Source organism: Gossypium hirsutum, chromosome D11 (assembly GCF_007990345.1).
Source record: "Gossypium hirsutum isolate 1008001.06 chromosome D11, Gossypium_hirsutum_v2.1, whole genome shotgun sequence".
Lineage (NCBI taxonomy): Eukaryota > Viridiplantae > Streptophyta > Magnoliopsida > Malvales > Malvaceae > Gossypium > Gossypium hirsutum.
The window spans coordinates 70,493,718-70,507,883 of NC_053447.1; the positions used below are offsets into that span (position 1 = coordinate 70,493,718).

General features: G+C 31.7%; 1 protein-coding gene across 1 annotated transcript; it reads left to right on the top strand.

Annotated features, from left to right (window-relative positions):
• The first annotated feature begins 3,657 nt into the window (after window positions 1–3,657).
• Window positions 3,658–8,763, top strand: LOC107925956 (uncharacterized). The gene is made up of 3 exons (XM_041104471.1): window positions 3,658–3,753; window positions 4,571–4,884; window positions 8,532–8,763. Exons 1-3 carry the CDS (start codon window positions 3,658–3,660, stop codon window positions 8,761–8,763), a joined length of 642 nt encoding a protein of 213 aa, XP_040960405.1.
• Window positions 8,764–14,166: the final 5,403 nt, after the last annotated feature.

Genomic DNA, 14,166 nt, shown 5'->3' on the forward strand with positions numbered 1-14,166 from the left:
GAAACTGAAATACTTTCTCTCACTTAACAGCAAATTTTGCCCTTTTTTTTTAATGGAGTTCAATTTTTATACCCATAATATAAATTGGATATGGTATTTTATCATTAAGTTTTATTTCATTTTATTTTGTTCAAGATAGTATAATGGCTTAGTATTATAAGATTCAATCAAACCCAAAACATGGAAAATGAAATTATGCTTTCAATTATTTTTGAAAATTAGATGATTAGTTTCCAATTTTATAAGCAGATTTTTAGAAATTATAAGAAGAAATATAAAACATAGCTCGGAAACAAAGGGTGCACTAAATATTCAGGTTTAATTCTCTAAATTATTTCTCAAATTTGAAACTAGTTCCTAAAGTTTACAACATTCTAATTAATTTTATGGTGTGGGTGCAGCGAAGTGAGGAGCAATTGAGATGGGAGTAACGGTGGGTGTTGGGTGATGATGAGAACCGGGGTTCTTATGTTGTAAATAAACTAAAAAAAGTGTTTTGTGCTAATTATTAAGAGGTCTCTGATTTTAGTCAAAAGTTAAAAAAAATGTCACATTAATAATTTATTAGTGAATTAATATAATTTTTAATGACAGTGACCAATTCGAGCAATTATCTTAATTAGAGTGACTAAATTGACAAAAAAATTAAAGTGACCAAAATAAGAATGATGCTATTTTAGAATGACCTGTGGTGTAGTTTACCCTTGATTTTATATTATTTTTTCATAAACTTGTTACATAATTATTGTAATCCAGATCATGGGTGTGCCATAATCTAAAATTTCTATACTTATAAACTCCTAACTGAGGTAACCTCAGAAGTTAAACAAACACCAACTTAAATGAAAAACTACTAAAATACCTTTTTTTTATATTAAATAGCAAATATCAATACAATAATTTTTTTTGTCTTTTCATGTTTTTAATAAAATAATACTACAATGAGCAGGATGAAACTACATTGATGGGGTCCCAATGGAAGATTGTACACGTAATGGAAGATACCATGGGCATAGCCAGAGGGGTAGGTACGTAGTGGCCTTGCCTCACCCCTTAACTAAGGGGTATAAGTATCTCATTTAGTTTGGAGGTATTAAATTTAAGCTTTTTTTTTAACAAAATTTTTAACTTTAATCCCTCAAATTTTTAAAATTTTATTTTAGCCCTCCAATAATGAATTGTTGGCTTCATCCTTGACATTGTTCGAAAGAGGAGCCACGAACCCCTAACGTCTAAAATTTTCAAGCATTTCACACCTGAAATGGCGTTTAAAAGAAAAAGGAAGAAATTATTGCTTTGTGTTTTAACTATTTCGCAAAAATTAGTCTCGCTTCCCTTTTCCCTTTACCCTTTTTGTCTCCCCACTGCATTGTTTTAAACATTTCTTCTTTTTTATTTTTTCAGAATTCTCAATACTGTTTCATCTATCAAATTTAAAAGTTCTTATTTCGTTTTTTATATGCTATAATAATAATTGTATTTGGGTCGATTGAGTCTTGACTCAATTGATATTAGTATTGTTACTAACGTAAGACGATAAATTTGAATGCACTAAAGTGTGTATATCCTCCTGTTTAAAGATTAATAAGAGATTATAGATAGTTCTAGCAATAACTTACGAGAACCTCAGCAATCGGCTTCATGGTTTTCAATGCTTCAAATGGTAGAGCTGAAAGCTTGAGAAGTATCAACCTTGATATTAGGAGCGAGCAAAACTTGATTCGACTCAAAAAAAATATATAGAATTTTGAGTTATTCGATTTTTTCGAGTCAACTCGAATAAGTAATTCAAATTCGAGTCGAGTTGAATTTTACAATTTGAATAACTCAAATAATTCGAATAACTCAAATAACATATTGGTATAAACACCTTTTTGGTCCCTGTCGATTTTAAAAAAGAGCTAATTGGTCTTTCTCAACAAAAACTGAAATACTTTCTCTTACTTAGCAACAAAATTTGCCTTTTTTCTTTTAATAGAGTTCAATTTTTATACCCAAAATATAAATTGAATAGCTTATTTTATCCTTAAGTTTCATTTCATTTTGTTCATGAGAGTATATGACTTAGTATTATAAAATTCAATCAAACTCAAAACATGAAAAATGAACTTATGCTTTCAATTAGTTTTGAAATTTAGAGGATTACTTTCCAATTTTATAAGCAGATTTTAGAAATTATAGGAAGAAATATAAAACAAAGCTGAAACTAGTCCCTCAAATAAGTTCTTAGTTGCAGGAATCTTATGGTGTGGGGCAGTAAAGTGAGGAGCAATAGAGAAGGGACAATGTTGCGTGTTGGGTAGTGATGAGGATTGATGGTTCTTATGGTGAGTGTTGAGCGGTGATGAGGATAATGAGTTCTTATATTGTAAATAAACTAAAAAAAGCGTTTTGAGCTAATTATTAAGAGGTCCCTAGCTTTAGTCAAAAGTTAAAAAATGTCACATTAGCAATCCGTTAGTGAATTAATAGAATTTTTAATGCTAGTGACCAATTCGAATAATTATCTTAATTAGAGTGACTAAACTAACAAAAAAATTTAAAATAACCAAAGTAAGAATAACGCTATTTTAAAGTGACCTGCGATATAGTTTACTCTTGATTTTTTATATTATTTTTTTTCTAAAATTTGTTATATAATTGTTTTCACCTACATTGTGAGTGTGCGACAATCTAAAAATTTTATACTTATATTAAACCCGTAAAAAAGTGGCATCACGAATTAACAGACACTAACTTAATTGAAAAACTACTGAAATACCTTTTTTATATATAAATAATAAATGTTAATACAACAATTTTTTTTGTCTTAATGAAAAGGGATGAAACTATATTAATAGGGCTTAATGGAAGATTTGGGTTTTAACTTTAGAAGCGGCCAAGGTGTTTTGGAGGGGGTAGGGAATGGCCTTGCCTCCCCCTACGTAACAAGTATAACATCTCTTTTTGTTAGGAGGTATTGAATTTAAGTTTAATTTTTTTAACAAAATTTTTAAGTTTAATTCCCAACCTTTAAAATTTTATTTTGACCCCAATAATGAATTTTTGGGTCATCAAAATCGGAATCCCAAACTTGTAAAATTTTCAAGCATTTCACACCTCAAAAGGAAAAGGAAGAAATGATTGCTTGTGTTAACTATGCCGGAGAAATTAGTCTCACTTCCCGTTTCTCTTGTCGTCTTCTCAATACATTGTTTTACACATCACCATGAAGAGAAGTTAAAGGAGCCGCGTGAATGGCTTTATAGAAGTAGCATGGAAAATCAGGGATAAAAACAAACAAAAAATGATAATTAACAAAGGTCAAAAAGAGAGAACATTGAATAAAAAAGTGGGCAAAAAGAAAGGTGCTGTTGTTGAGTTAGTCAATGGTTTGTGATATATATTATATAATGGAGAAAACGATAAAACATGTTTAACAGCCTACCCTACTTTTCATCTATCTTCTAAACATAGTAAAAAGATGTAGAGCTTAATATTGACATATACTGAGCAACACAATTTAAGCATGTTAGCAAATAAAAGGAAGTTATTAGACACGGCCCTCTTCTTGCTAATCTGTCAGGCATGGGTGTTTCCATTGCACGAATCCGAAGCCAGATTTTGTGAAAGAAAGGGGCTAGTCTGTGTTGCTTTCGTATGTTGACCCGGACTGCTATGGTTCCTCTCATCGAAAGGGTCGCAATAGTTTACGAGAACCTCAGCACATCGAATGGTAGAGCTGAAAGCCTGAGAAGTATCAACCTTGAAACTGTGGGGGAAGCCTATATCTATCCATTTTTCCAACCTATAGATTGAGAATTAAAGCTAATAGAAATCAGAAATTCTGAATTCATACTTGATTTTCACTCTTTCAAACCTCTAATTACCTTCTTCTATAGTTATTGTGCTCTATGATAGGTTTTAGAGCTAATAGAACAACTATTTATATTGCTCTATGATACTATATGAATTAACACTTCCAAGACATTCAAGACTTGCACAAATATGATCCAACAGGGAGTCTTGCTACGTACCATAGATGTCTTAGGTTGTTAACCACATATAATTTAAACTTCTTGATTTTGGGAGCATGATGACCATGTCTTTATTCTCACATGCATTGCTTTCAAAGGAAGACAACTCTTTGAAATCGCAAAAACCCAGCTCAAAGCTTTCTAAATTGTAAAACCTTCGAAGGAAATGAATAGGAAAAATACTTGATTCATCAAAGTAGCTAGTAATGCGAAGAAATTTCTAAAAGAAACTACCATGTAGGATTGTCATTAGGGAGGTAATGGAGTTTAACGGTAAAATGACCACTTCGTAACAAAACGATAACATAAGTGACAAAAACGTAACATTTCAAACATAAGTAACTAAAATGTAATCTGTGACAAACAAAATTAGTTATTTTTGTAATTTATCCTTTTATAAAATCGAAAAAGAAAATGGAAAAATAACAATAAAGGAATTCAAAACCCTATTTTTGAAATATTATGTATTTTCTAATAAATCCCTTAGCCTTTTTAATTAAAAAATAAAAATATAAAAAAATTAGAAGGTTATATAGTTTTGTTGAAATTATAAGGGGATTATTGGTTTGAGACCAATTAATCCAATAACCCATTTACAATTGCAAGCCATATTGGGTTTGCAAGCCTGCAATTTGAGACGAAAAGAGAGTCTTTTTAATCAAAACCCCAATCTTGAATGTACAAAACTCGTAACTCACTCAAAATCAAAAGGATTTTGGGTTTTTAAGCTTTCCATTCCTCCTAATTTATTCCTCTTCTTGGTTGCCTTGCCTGCGCCTAGTTATCGCCATCTCTGCTTCTTTCCAGGCTCCACTCAACCTCCATCGAGGCTTCTATTTTTTTCGAAGGAAATCCAATTCCATTCCAGGTCAGCTAAACCTTTGATTTCTTCTATGTTTCCTGGTTTTCAATTCGAATGATTTGGGATTCATTTATATGTAATTATGTTTCCATTTCTTTTTTGTGTTTTCGATTTTGGGTCTCTGCAAGATTTGTTCTTTTTGGGATTTTGAGTTCTTTTTATTGTTGTGTTTAGTTAATCATTGAATTTATGTTGTTTAAAGATGGTGAATTTAATAGAATTAATATAGTTGATATAATTAGATTGTAGAGCTGCTGCAAATATTTAATCATGGAGTCGGATACCACATGCTTTATGTTGGCGCTTGTCAAATCTTGAGTAGAACAAAATGCTTGGGAAAGCCATATTCTTTCAGTGCCAATTGAGGATAGTTTCAACTTCTCTAGCTTAGGGAACAATATCTGCACACACATACTTATTTACCTACCAAATCTAATCTTATTGAGTGAAAATTCAAAAAAGAGCTCCTTTATGATATTTTCATTAGCTCCTTAGTGTTTTTTTTTTTCTTTGCGGGGGTATAATCAAATTTAGGTTCCCGTATAAATGCTAAATGCTACCCAAAAGGCTATGTCGGCTCCAATTTATCACACACAGCGGCAAATATGAAAATAAGTTATGTATTTATACTCTGAGTCGGAACTAGGATAACCCTTTGAGAATCCTCTGCGATCATGCTAGATATTTTCTCCTTTATTCTTATTTTAATGGCTGTGTTTTTCTTTTCAGTTCACACTTAGAAATGGCAATATGGTTTGTGATTAGACGGTTAAACAATTTGTCCAGTTGACTTTTCTCACTGTTTCTCTCTCTCCGCATCTTCGCTTTTCTCACTTTACAGCCCAGTTTTAGGGTTTTCTTCGATCTGTTTTTGCTCGATTCCACATTTCGTCTCATGACTTCGCCAGATTGCGAATCTCCTCTTTGTAAGCTCTTTGTCGATCTAAATTTCATTGATTTTGGCCTTGTTTAGCTTTTGTATGGTCTGATTGAAGTTCCTTTGTTTGTTTTCTAATTTTTTTTTTGGGTTGATTTTAGGATTTCTTTTTGGTACTTTTAGCTTAATGATTGTACTGCATGCACTGTTGATGGAAATTTGATGTTGATTTGTTTTTTTTTCCCCCGAAATGCTTAGGTTTGAAGTGTTTAGCTGAAAGTGATAATTTGGTAGCCATCTTATTTAAGAGGGATGAGGAAGCTAAGAGCTTGTTTGGTTCAATGTAATGGCATAGCCATTACAATTCAATTCCATGGGCCCACCATAAACCCTTGTTTGGTTGAATGAAATGTCTAGTACGGATGTTGCTGTTTAGTTTTCTATTCCCACTAAACATTGAATAGAGGCTGAATAGCATTCTTTGCCTCACCCTCTGAATTGCCATTCAGAGCACGGTAGGAATGCTGAAAGATTTTTTTTTTCATTTTTGCCCTCATTGTTTCATCGTCATCTCCTTTCTGCAGTTTCAACTACAGCCTCCATGTTCACTACGTTCTCCATTTACAAAACCCTAAACACCATTGCCCCTCACCAACTGTCTGCAGTTCTTTTACTTTGTTTTTCATTTTCTTCGTTCCTAAAGTTTAGTTTAGTAACTCAAGTTTTTCTGGCTGTGATGAATCAAAATCCTCATCTATTTATTTTGTGATCGTCTTTTGATATTGAAGAAAGCATTACCACTTTTTCTTCTTTGTTTGAATTTTGTTTATTTTCTATGCTTTAATTTTGGTTTCTTTATCTTTGATCTAAGCAGGACCAAACAGCTTGCCTTCCCAAATCCGAGCTAGCGCCTGAAAACCTTGAAAAGGTTAAAAAAAGAAAATCAAATAAATCAAAAGCCCTCAGGCCTCAGTACCGCCGAACCCTGTTAATAGCCTGCTTCCCCAAAATATTTAGACCGTGGAACAGCAAAGATAATTCATTGGCTTAATCAAATTGGGTATCTCTTATATCAACCTAAAATGAAGGTAAAAGTTGTGTGCAGGAAGCTGTATGACTACATCCGATACGATCTCAAAGAAATAGCTTTCCCTTCTTCATTGCCTGATCCTCCCCACATAAAAAAGTGCCGCAAATTGACTTGGCACGAGCGCTTCTTGGTACTTCTCTTTTCCAACTTCTCTTCCGCAGTAAGAGTTTTGTTTGCTTATTGATTTCTGGGTTTTAATGATGAATGCTGTTAGATTTTGGGTCCCCCCACTTCCTTTATATAATTGTATTTTTTGATGGTTTATGTGATGGAGAAGCTATATTAGAATTTAGAACTGGATTGTAGTTTAGATATTACTTCCAGTTTAAAAAGCATGGCTCTTTCATTTCTCCATCATAATAAAACATTATAGTGAGCTTAGTTCTTATTTTTTTTATTTTTTATTTGCGTCGTCGGTATTGCTGTAAGCAAAACATTTTAGAATTCTGAAGCCTTTTTTTGGAAGAAAAAATGCATGGTTTTTTACTTTAAATCAAGAACATATGTTTGGAAGTACTTTACGTTTGAACTATTAGCAATTTCTACTCAAATATGATGATTTTGCCACTTCCTTTCTATAATTTTTTTTTTTTTTGCTTTTGTTCCATTTAACAAATTTTAAAGAAGCATAATGGAAATTTGAAATCTCACAGATGCTAGCTGGTGATCAGGGTGGAAATTAGATCATTGGGATATTGAAATGATCAAATGACTATTATGTACTGTTCTGCTTAGTTGATGGTTAACTTAACCACTTGAATGTCAAATAATGCTCAGGAGCCTATTATTTGCCTATGCATTAGGGAATAAGATTCATTTATTTTTAGTATATAATTAGTAAAAACTTGTCATCCTTCTTTAGGTCTTGAAGGAGGCCTCCAGGCTTTATACTGCAAGTTGGGTAAGGGATATTGGTCCTGATCTTAGACCAAACGATTATAAGAAGGATGATGGGATTAAAGGTAAATCCCATGGAGATAAGAGTAGGAGTACAGAGATAGAACCTTCGACCTTGGAGGATATTGGTGAGGAACTTTACTTTGTGGTTTCTTATCTTGAAATGTTCAAATGTATAAGTTGTCTGTAATGAATCAAGAAGTATATAGCATGACTTGCAAAATATATGGCATATTATATGTGCAATAAACCGTTAGAGACATCTTATGGAGGTCAAGGAACAAAGTCCCGTAATGCTTGAGTTCAGTTAGGTTTTCATTTCAATTTCCTTTTTTAGTAGAACTTGTCTGGAGGTAGCATGGAATTTATTCTTTGATTTCTTTTTCCCTTTGCTGCTCAGGGTCATCTGTGACTGCATTTTGTTTTACTATGTTGTTGGCACCTGTGTTCAAGTCTTATATTTGACACTTCCATTGGGATATTTTTGAATCCCTTCTTCACCGGGCCAAGGTTCAGTTGTTAAGGAAGATATTAAATTTTCAACTAAAATTTTTTAGGCCAAATTTCTCTCCTCTCACCCTTTTCTCTCTCTTATTTTCCTGGCTCTATGCGATCGGTTATCAGTGTCATCTTTTTGTAGGTAAGCAAATACTTGTTCAAATGCATAGCTCATATGAATGCATAGAATGGTTTATGTTTTGTTTACATAATTAAAGCAAACATGGAAGTGTTTCATGTGGATTGCTTCTTTGGTATGTTTACTCTGTTTATTATATTCTTTGCTTGCAGGCGTAGGCTATCAACTGTGTTAGTGCACCTAAAGTTTGCAGAACACTTGAAAGAAGCAGTCACTTATGTTAAGCAGGGACACATTCGTGTTGGTCCAGAGACGGTGACAGACCCTGCATTCCGTGTAACAAGGAACATTGAAGACTTCATTACATGGGTAAACACGTCGAAAATACGGAGGAAGGTGTTGGAATACAATGAGAAGTTGGATGATTATGATGCAATGAACTGAAACCTTTCTCGCGGGCATTACAAATGCTTGAAAACTCTTCTAAGGCGTAGTTCAGAGTGATATATAATTCTTTTGAGTTGAATTCTGTGTTGCTGTGAATTGAGAGACCCTTCATCCAGTGATATAGGCGCCTCATTCTATTTCTGTTTAATATTATATTCTCAGTTGTCTCTAAAGGAGAGTGAGGGTTTGCATTGTTTCTAAATTAATTTTTTAATGTCAAATGTGTTGTACGTAATTTTAGGTATTTATTTTTTAATTTAATAATGTAATAAATAGTAAAATATATTTTAGTCAGTTTAAAACTTCTTTGAGCTCATGCTTTTTGCCACTTATTAAGTATAAATTATAAAATTTTTATTTATTATGTAAATTCATTTTAACAAGTGAACCAAAATTCTTACTTGACCAAATATTTTAATAAAATTAAAATTATTATTTATAAATATTATAAATAATAAAATATTTAAAATATCAAAAATTAGTAATATAATCGACAACAAATATTTATATTAGTCAATTCAAACTATTTTTTAAAAGTTGTGCCTTTATATACACTATAGATTTATAATTTTCTGACTTTACAATATTGCTTATTGATTAGTTTAAATTATAATGAAAAGTGTAATTATCACACTTAAACACTTACGCTATGTTTGGTTGGGTGTATTGGCTAATCCAATACATCCCTAATCGGTGGCCCCACCCAATCCCCCCTCATTCCTATGTTTGGTTCATAGTATTGCCTAATACAGGCCTATTACGTTACGCCCCTAATCCCCGAAATTCTTTGTTTTGTAATCCCTGCCTCCTCCTCAGATTACATCCGTTTTACATCTCACGCCCTGATTTGCCCTCCCAACTCGAAATCCACCTCCAGCCTCTCCCTCCCAACATCAAACAGCAGCTGCGAGCGAAGTCACCTCCACCCGACTCCACCGTCTCAGGTCTCCGGCCCCATTGTTTCGGTAAGTGCTTTTTCACTGTATCTTTCCATCCTCTTTTTTCGGTAAGTGTTCTGGGGTGTTTTTACTGTATTTCCCGTTGTGGGTTGTGATGTTCATGGCTGCTTTCTTTGGGTTTTTTGGCTATGCTCTTCAATGGCTTGTTATCAAACAAATCATTTCCCTGCCTTATTTCCTGGTTAGTACTCCATCTTTATAGACTCTTTCATGGTATTAGTAACTTTGATAGACTTAAATTGCCTGGTTTCTCTTCTTCCTGGGATTTCTAATCTGTTCTATTTTTTTACTGAATTTTGCAGTTTTTTTTCCTTCCATTTTCTTTAAATTATTTATTCTATTTTCAGAATTTGCTGCTTTTGTAAGTTTAATTTTTTTTATCTTCGTTTCCATGGGTAGGTTGGGGGGTTAGTGGAATAATTATATACTGAACCTCAATCCATACAAAATCAAACATTAGAACACAATGTAACATAGTTTACCAAATGAAATGTAAAGCTAACAAGCTTTTAATCCAATTTTGCAATTAAAATTAGCATCTAACAGGGCTCTGTTTGTAAAATAATAATAATAATGAAATTTGGTGGCTGGTTGTTGAAGTAGTAATGAATACTTCTCTAACCATTTCAGGACCTTTTCTCACCAAACTTTTTACCATAAATCCTTCATTATTTGCTACTTTCAACTAATTTCTGAATATTTTTTTTTGTTTATAATAAAGGCTATGTTTTCTGAACTTAGGAGTGATTTCGAATGTGTTTGATACGAATTTATTCAATATTTTCTTTTATGTTTTTCCATAACTTTGTAGGATTATATTATAAGAAAAATGAAGAGTCAGTAAGGGGAATATGGGATTTTCTGTTGAACCACTCGACTTGATACAGTTTATTCAAACATTCGATAATAGCCCTTTGCTTTTCTGCATCACAAATAATATTTTCTGTGCCTTTGTATAGATAGCCATTTGGATCATTTGCATGCTAGCTTTGCTTTTTGCTGTTTTTGTATTCTTCCTCCCTATATGACTATGTTGAGTCATTTGATTATAGTTATTGGAGATTTGAATCTCGGTCGTAAGTCACCATCTATTGAAACAACATTTATTCCCTCACCCCCTCTCTTCTGTAGCATATAGCAACATTTATTCTAGTTTTCCTGTCCACTAAAAAACGTTGAAAGATCAAACAGATTTGTGGTATTGGTCTGATCAATTCTGCTTCTACATCAGTTGCTCTTAACGTAATGCATTGCATGCATCATCTATTTACAATTGTAACATCCATGTTTTGTTATTTAAAGATGCTCTGTGTGGGAATGTGGGGGCTACTTGTTGTTCAGGAATAGGTACCAATTTGATCAAGTTACTGAGGATGCCATGGTTGATAGACTGAGCAGTTTCTCCCTCGACGATAACAACTTTGAAGCGGTGAAGCAGCTTTCTTGTAGCATTGCCAGTAAATTTGATGTTTGATCTAAAAGTTTTTAAATGCCTGTTTATAGATTTTGGAATTATGTTGCCAATGGAATCTTTTTGTCAATGTAAACGGTATTAAATCCTGATATTAGATTTAGTGAAACAAATCATTACATGCGTGCACGTATGTTAGGGCTTTGTGTGTGCTTTGTGTGTGCTTTGCGCATGCTTATACTCGATTTTTCCTTTTTTCCAGCAGAATGCAACTTGCAGTGCATCAGGACAAACTCAAACTGTTACTCGTGAGGCACCAACGATCACCCAAGCTCCTGTTCATTGTAAGAACAAACACATACTCTCTTTCAGTAGTTTGTCAATATTCATTAGATGTATATATATATATATATATTTGAGCCATCTGTTCTTTATTCACTGTGCCACCAGATTAGTTGATTTGCCTTATACATGGTTTCTCTGTTTTGCCACTTGTGCCATTTTCTTTATTGTTGTTCCAGCATACATACACCCATTGGGTGAGGAGTAGTCTCACTATCTCTGTTTCTTGACGATTTTTTTTTTCAAATGAAACCTATTAGAGAATATGTCTTTGAAAGGTAGGAGATAAAACATGTTGAAGCTTTTCCTTTTTCCTTTTTTTCCTGCTATGTCGTAAAAGTAATCTTCGACTTCGAGTCATTACTAGCAAACACAAAATGCATCAGTTGATATTTAATACCGATATCTTCATCATTTTAATATGCACCCATGCTAAATAATCACAAGTCTTGCTATCAGTCTAGAGAAGAATAAAGATACATCATATTTCATATATAGATGTTCGAATCTAAACCAACAGTTCTGTTTTGGCTGGTATCAGGATGTGGGTTAGCCGAAAGGAGCAAGCAGAAGTCGTTTTTGGCATACAACATTCTCATGGCGAATGATTTCAGCACGCCAAGGACATCTTGCTAATGTAACACAGTGAAATTTGTCAAGGTGAAGGTACTTTAGCTCTGATCTTGCACCTGTTAATCCAAACATGCAGAGAAATCCAGCTTGAAGTTGATTATCGCGACTCGATGAAACGGTGGGTCGGGGGATTAGGAAAACATGTACTTTCTATGTGAACTGTTTCCAGCAGTGCTGGGGTGATAAGTGAGTGAGGCGGGGATGATGATACCATTGATATGGCTAACTTCCCACGATGTAGTCTGTAAATTTCATGATTGTATTGATACAAAAACTACATAATGATAAAGCCTACAGGTTTTATAATCTATTAGATTATGTTACATCCCAAAATAATTATATTTATTAATAACTTATATAAGAACAAAATGAAGGTTTGATTGACATAATAAAATTGAAGCTTCAAGTTAATGTTTTAGGTTGAAAATAATACATTTATTTTAGATTGTCATTTGTATTATATTTCAATTGAATCGATATAAAATCACAACTAATAAATAAACTAGTTTTATATTTTTAATTTTCCACAATTTCTTTTGTAATTATAAGATTTGAACCTCTCAACACGATTTTATATGATGATTTGAGTAAATTCATATAAGAATATTAATTATTAAGAATTTTATTAAATTATATATTTTAATTATAATATATTTAATAATAATTATGTTAATTTATATTTTACAGTATTATATATTATGATTTCAGTAAATTAATATAAGAATATTAATTATTAAGAATTTTATTAAATTATATATTTTAATTAAATATATATTTAATAATAATTATGTTTAAATATGATTAAATTATTTATTATTGATAATAATAATCTTATTATAATTTAAATAACAATAACAATAATCATTTACCAAAACAAATTTATGTTAAGGGTATTCTAGTCATTTTAGTTTTTTCCATTATGCTATTACACCTCTATTCCATTCAACCAAACACAAGATTACTATTACGCCTCTATTCCATTACATTCAACCAAACAGTGGATTAGCTATTACACCTCTAATCCAATACACCTCTAATCCCAATACACCTCTAATCCAATACGCCTCTAATCCAATACAGCGAACCAAACGTGCCCTTATTATGAGTTTGAATAAATGTAAAAACGGCTATCTTAAAAATATATGTAAATATCTCATTAAAATATTAAAATAGTATTTTGAGAATTAAGATTAGAGTTTGATTTAATATGCACGTGCACACCAACCATAAATAAAAATTAATTATTATTTTTATGTATTAAAATTATCGCATTAACTATTAATTTTTAAAATTAATGTTTCAAATTTATAATTTTATTTTTGAAAATTATTTTAGCATTTTATTGTTTTCTAATTTAAAACCAAATAATAATGCTATTAATCAAATATATTCAAATTAACTAATTAATTAAGTGAATTTAATATTGTAATAGTTTTTAATATTAATTTATTTTATATTGTTTAAATAGTAGCATTATAGTGGATTTTTACAATATATTAAAAATTTGATGGAAAGCTTTTTTTTTATAATTTTAATAGTATTTAAAATATTTTATTTCTATTCTCAAACAATAGTAAATTATCTATTAGTATTTATAAAATAATTTAAATATCTGTTTAAATAATTTTAAATTTCAGTTTTTTACATTTTAAGTTATGATTTTAAACAAATATTAATTATATTTGTTATTAGTTTAAAAAATATTTAAATTTATTTAATATATAATTTTTGTTATAGATATCATACATTCAAAAAAGAAACCGAAGCCTCCACCCCTCTCAAGCGGCAATCCCAAAAAATAGGCGCCTAAGGCTCTCCTTGATGCCCCCATAAAAAAAATAGGCACTATATCTTTTAGCCTACGTTTTAATCCCAGCAGTTTTTGTTGTTCGAGTAACCTGTTTTCAGTTCAAATTTTCAACTTTCCTGGAAGAAGATGAAAGCTAGCTTATCTTGAGAAGGAATTCTTACATAATTCTTGGAACCCCGATTAAAAAAATATATTTTATTGAATGGGTAATGAGATTGAGGGTACCTAAATACGATTTTGTAAAC

Coding starts and splice junctions, on each gene's coding strand:
- LOC107925956 (XM_041104471.1), top strand. CDS start 3,658: ATGGTTCCTCTCATCGAAAGGGTCGCAATAGTTTACGAGAACCTCAGC. Junction 3,754..4,570: donor GAAGTATCAACCTTGAAACT/GTGGGGGAAGCC, acceptor TGAAATTATAAG/GGGATTATTGGTTTGAGACC. Junction 4,885..8,531: donor GAAATCCAATTCCATTCCAG/GTCAGCTAAACC, acceptor CTTTGCTTGCAG/GCGTAGGCTATCAACTGTGT.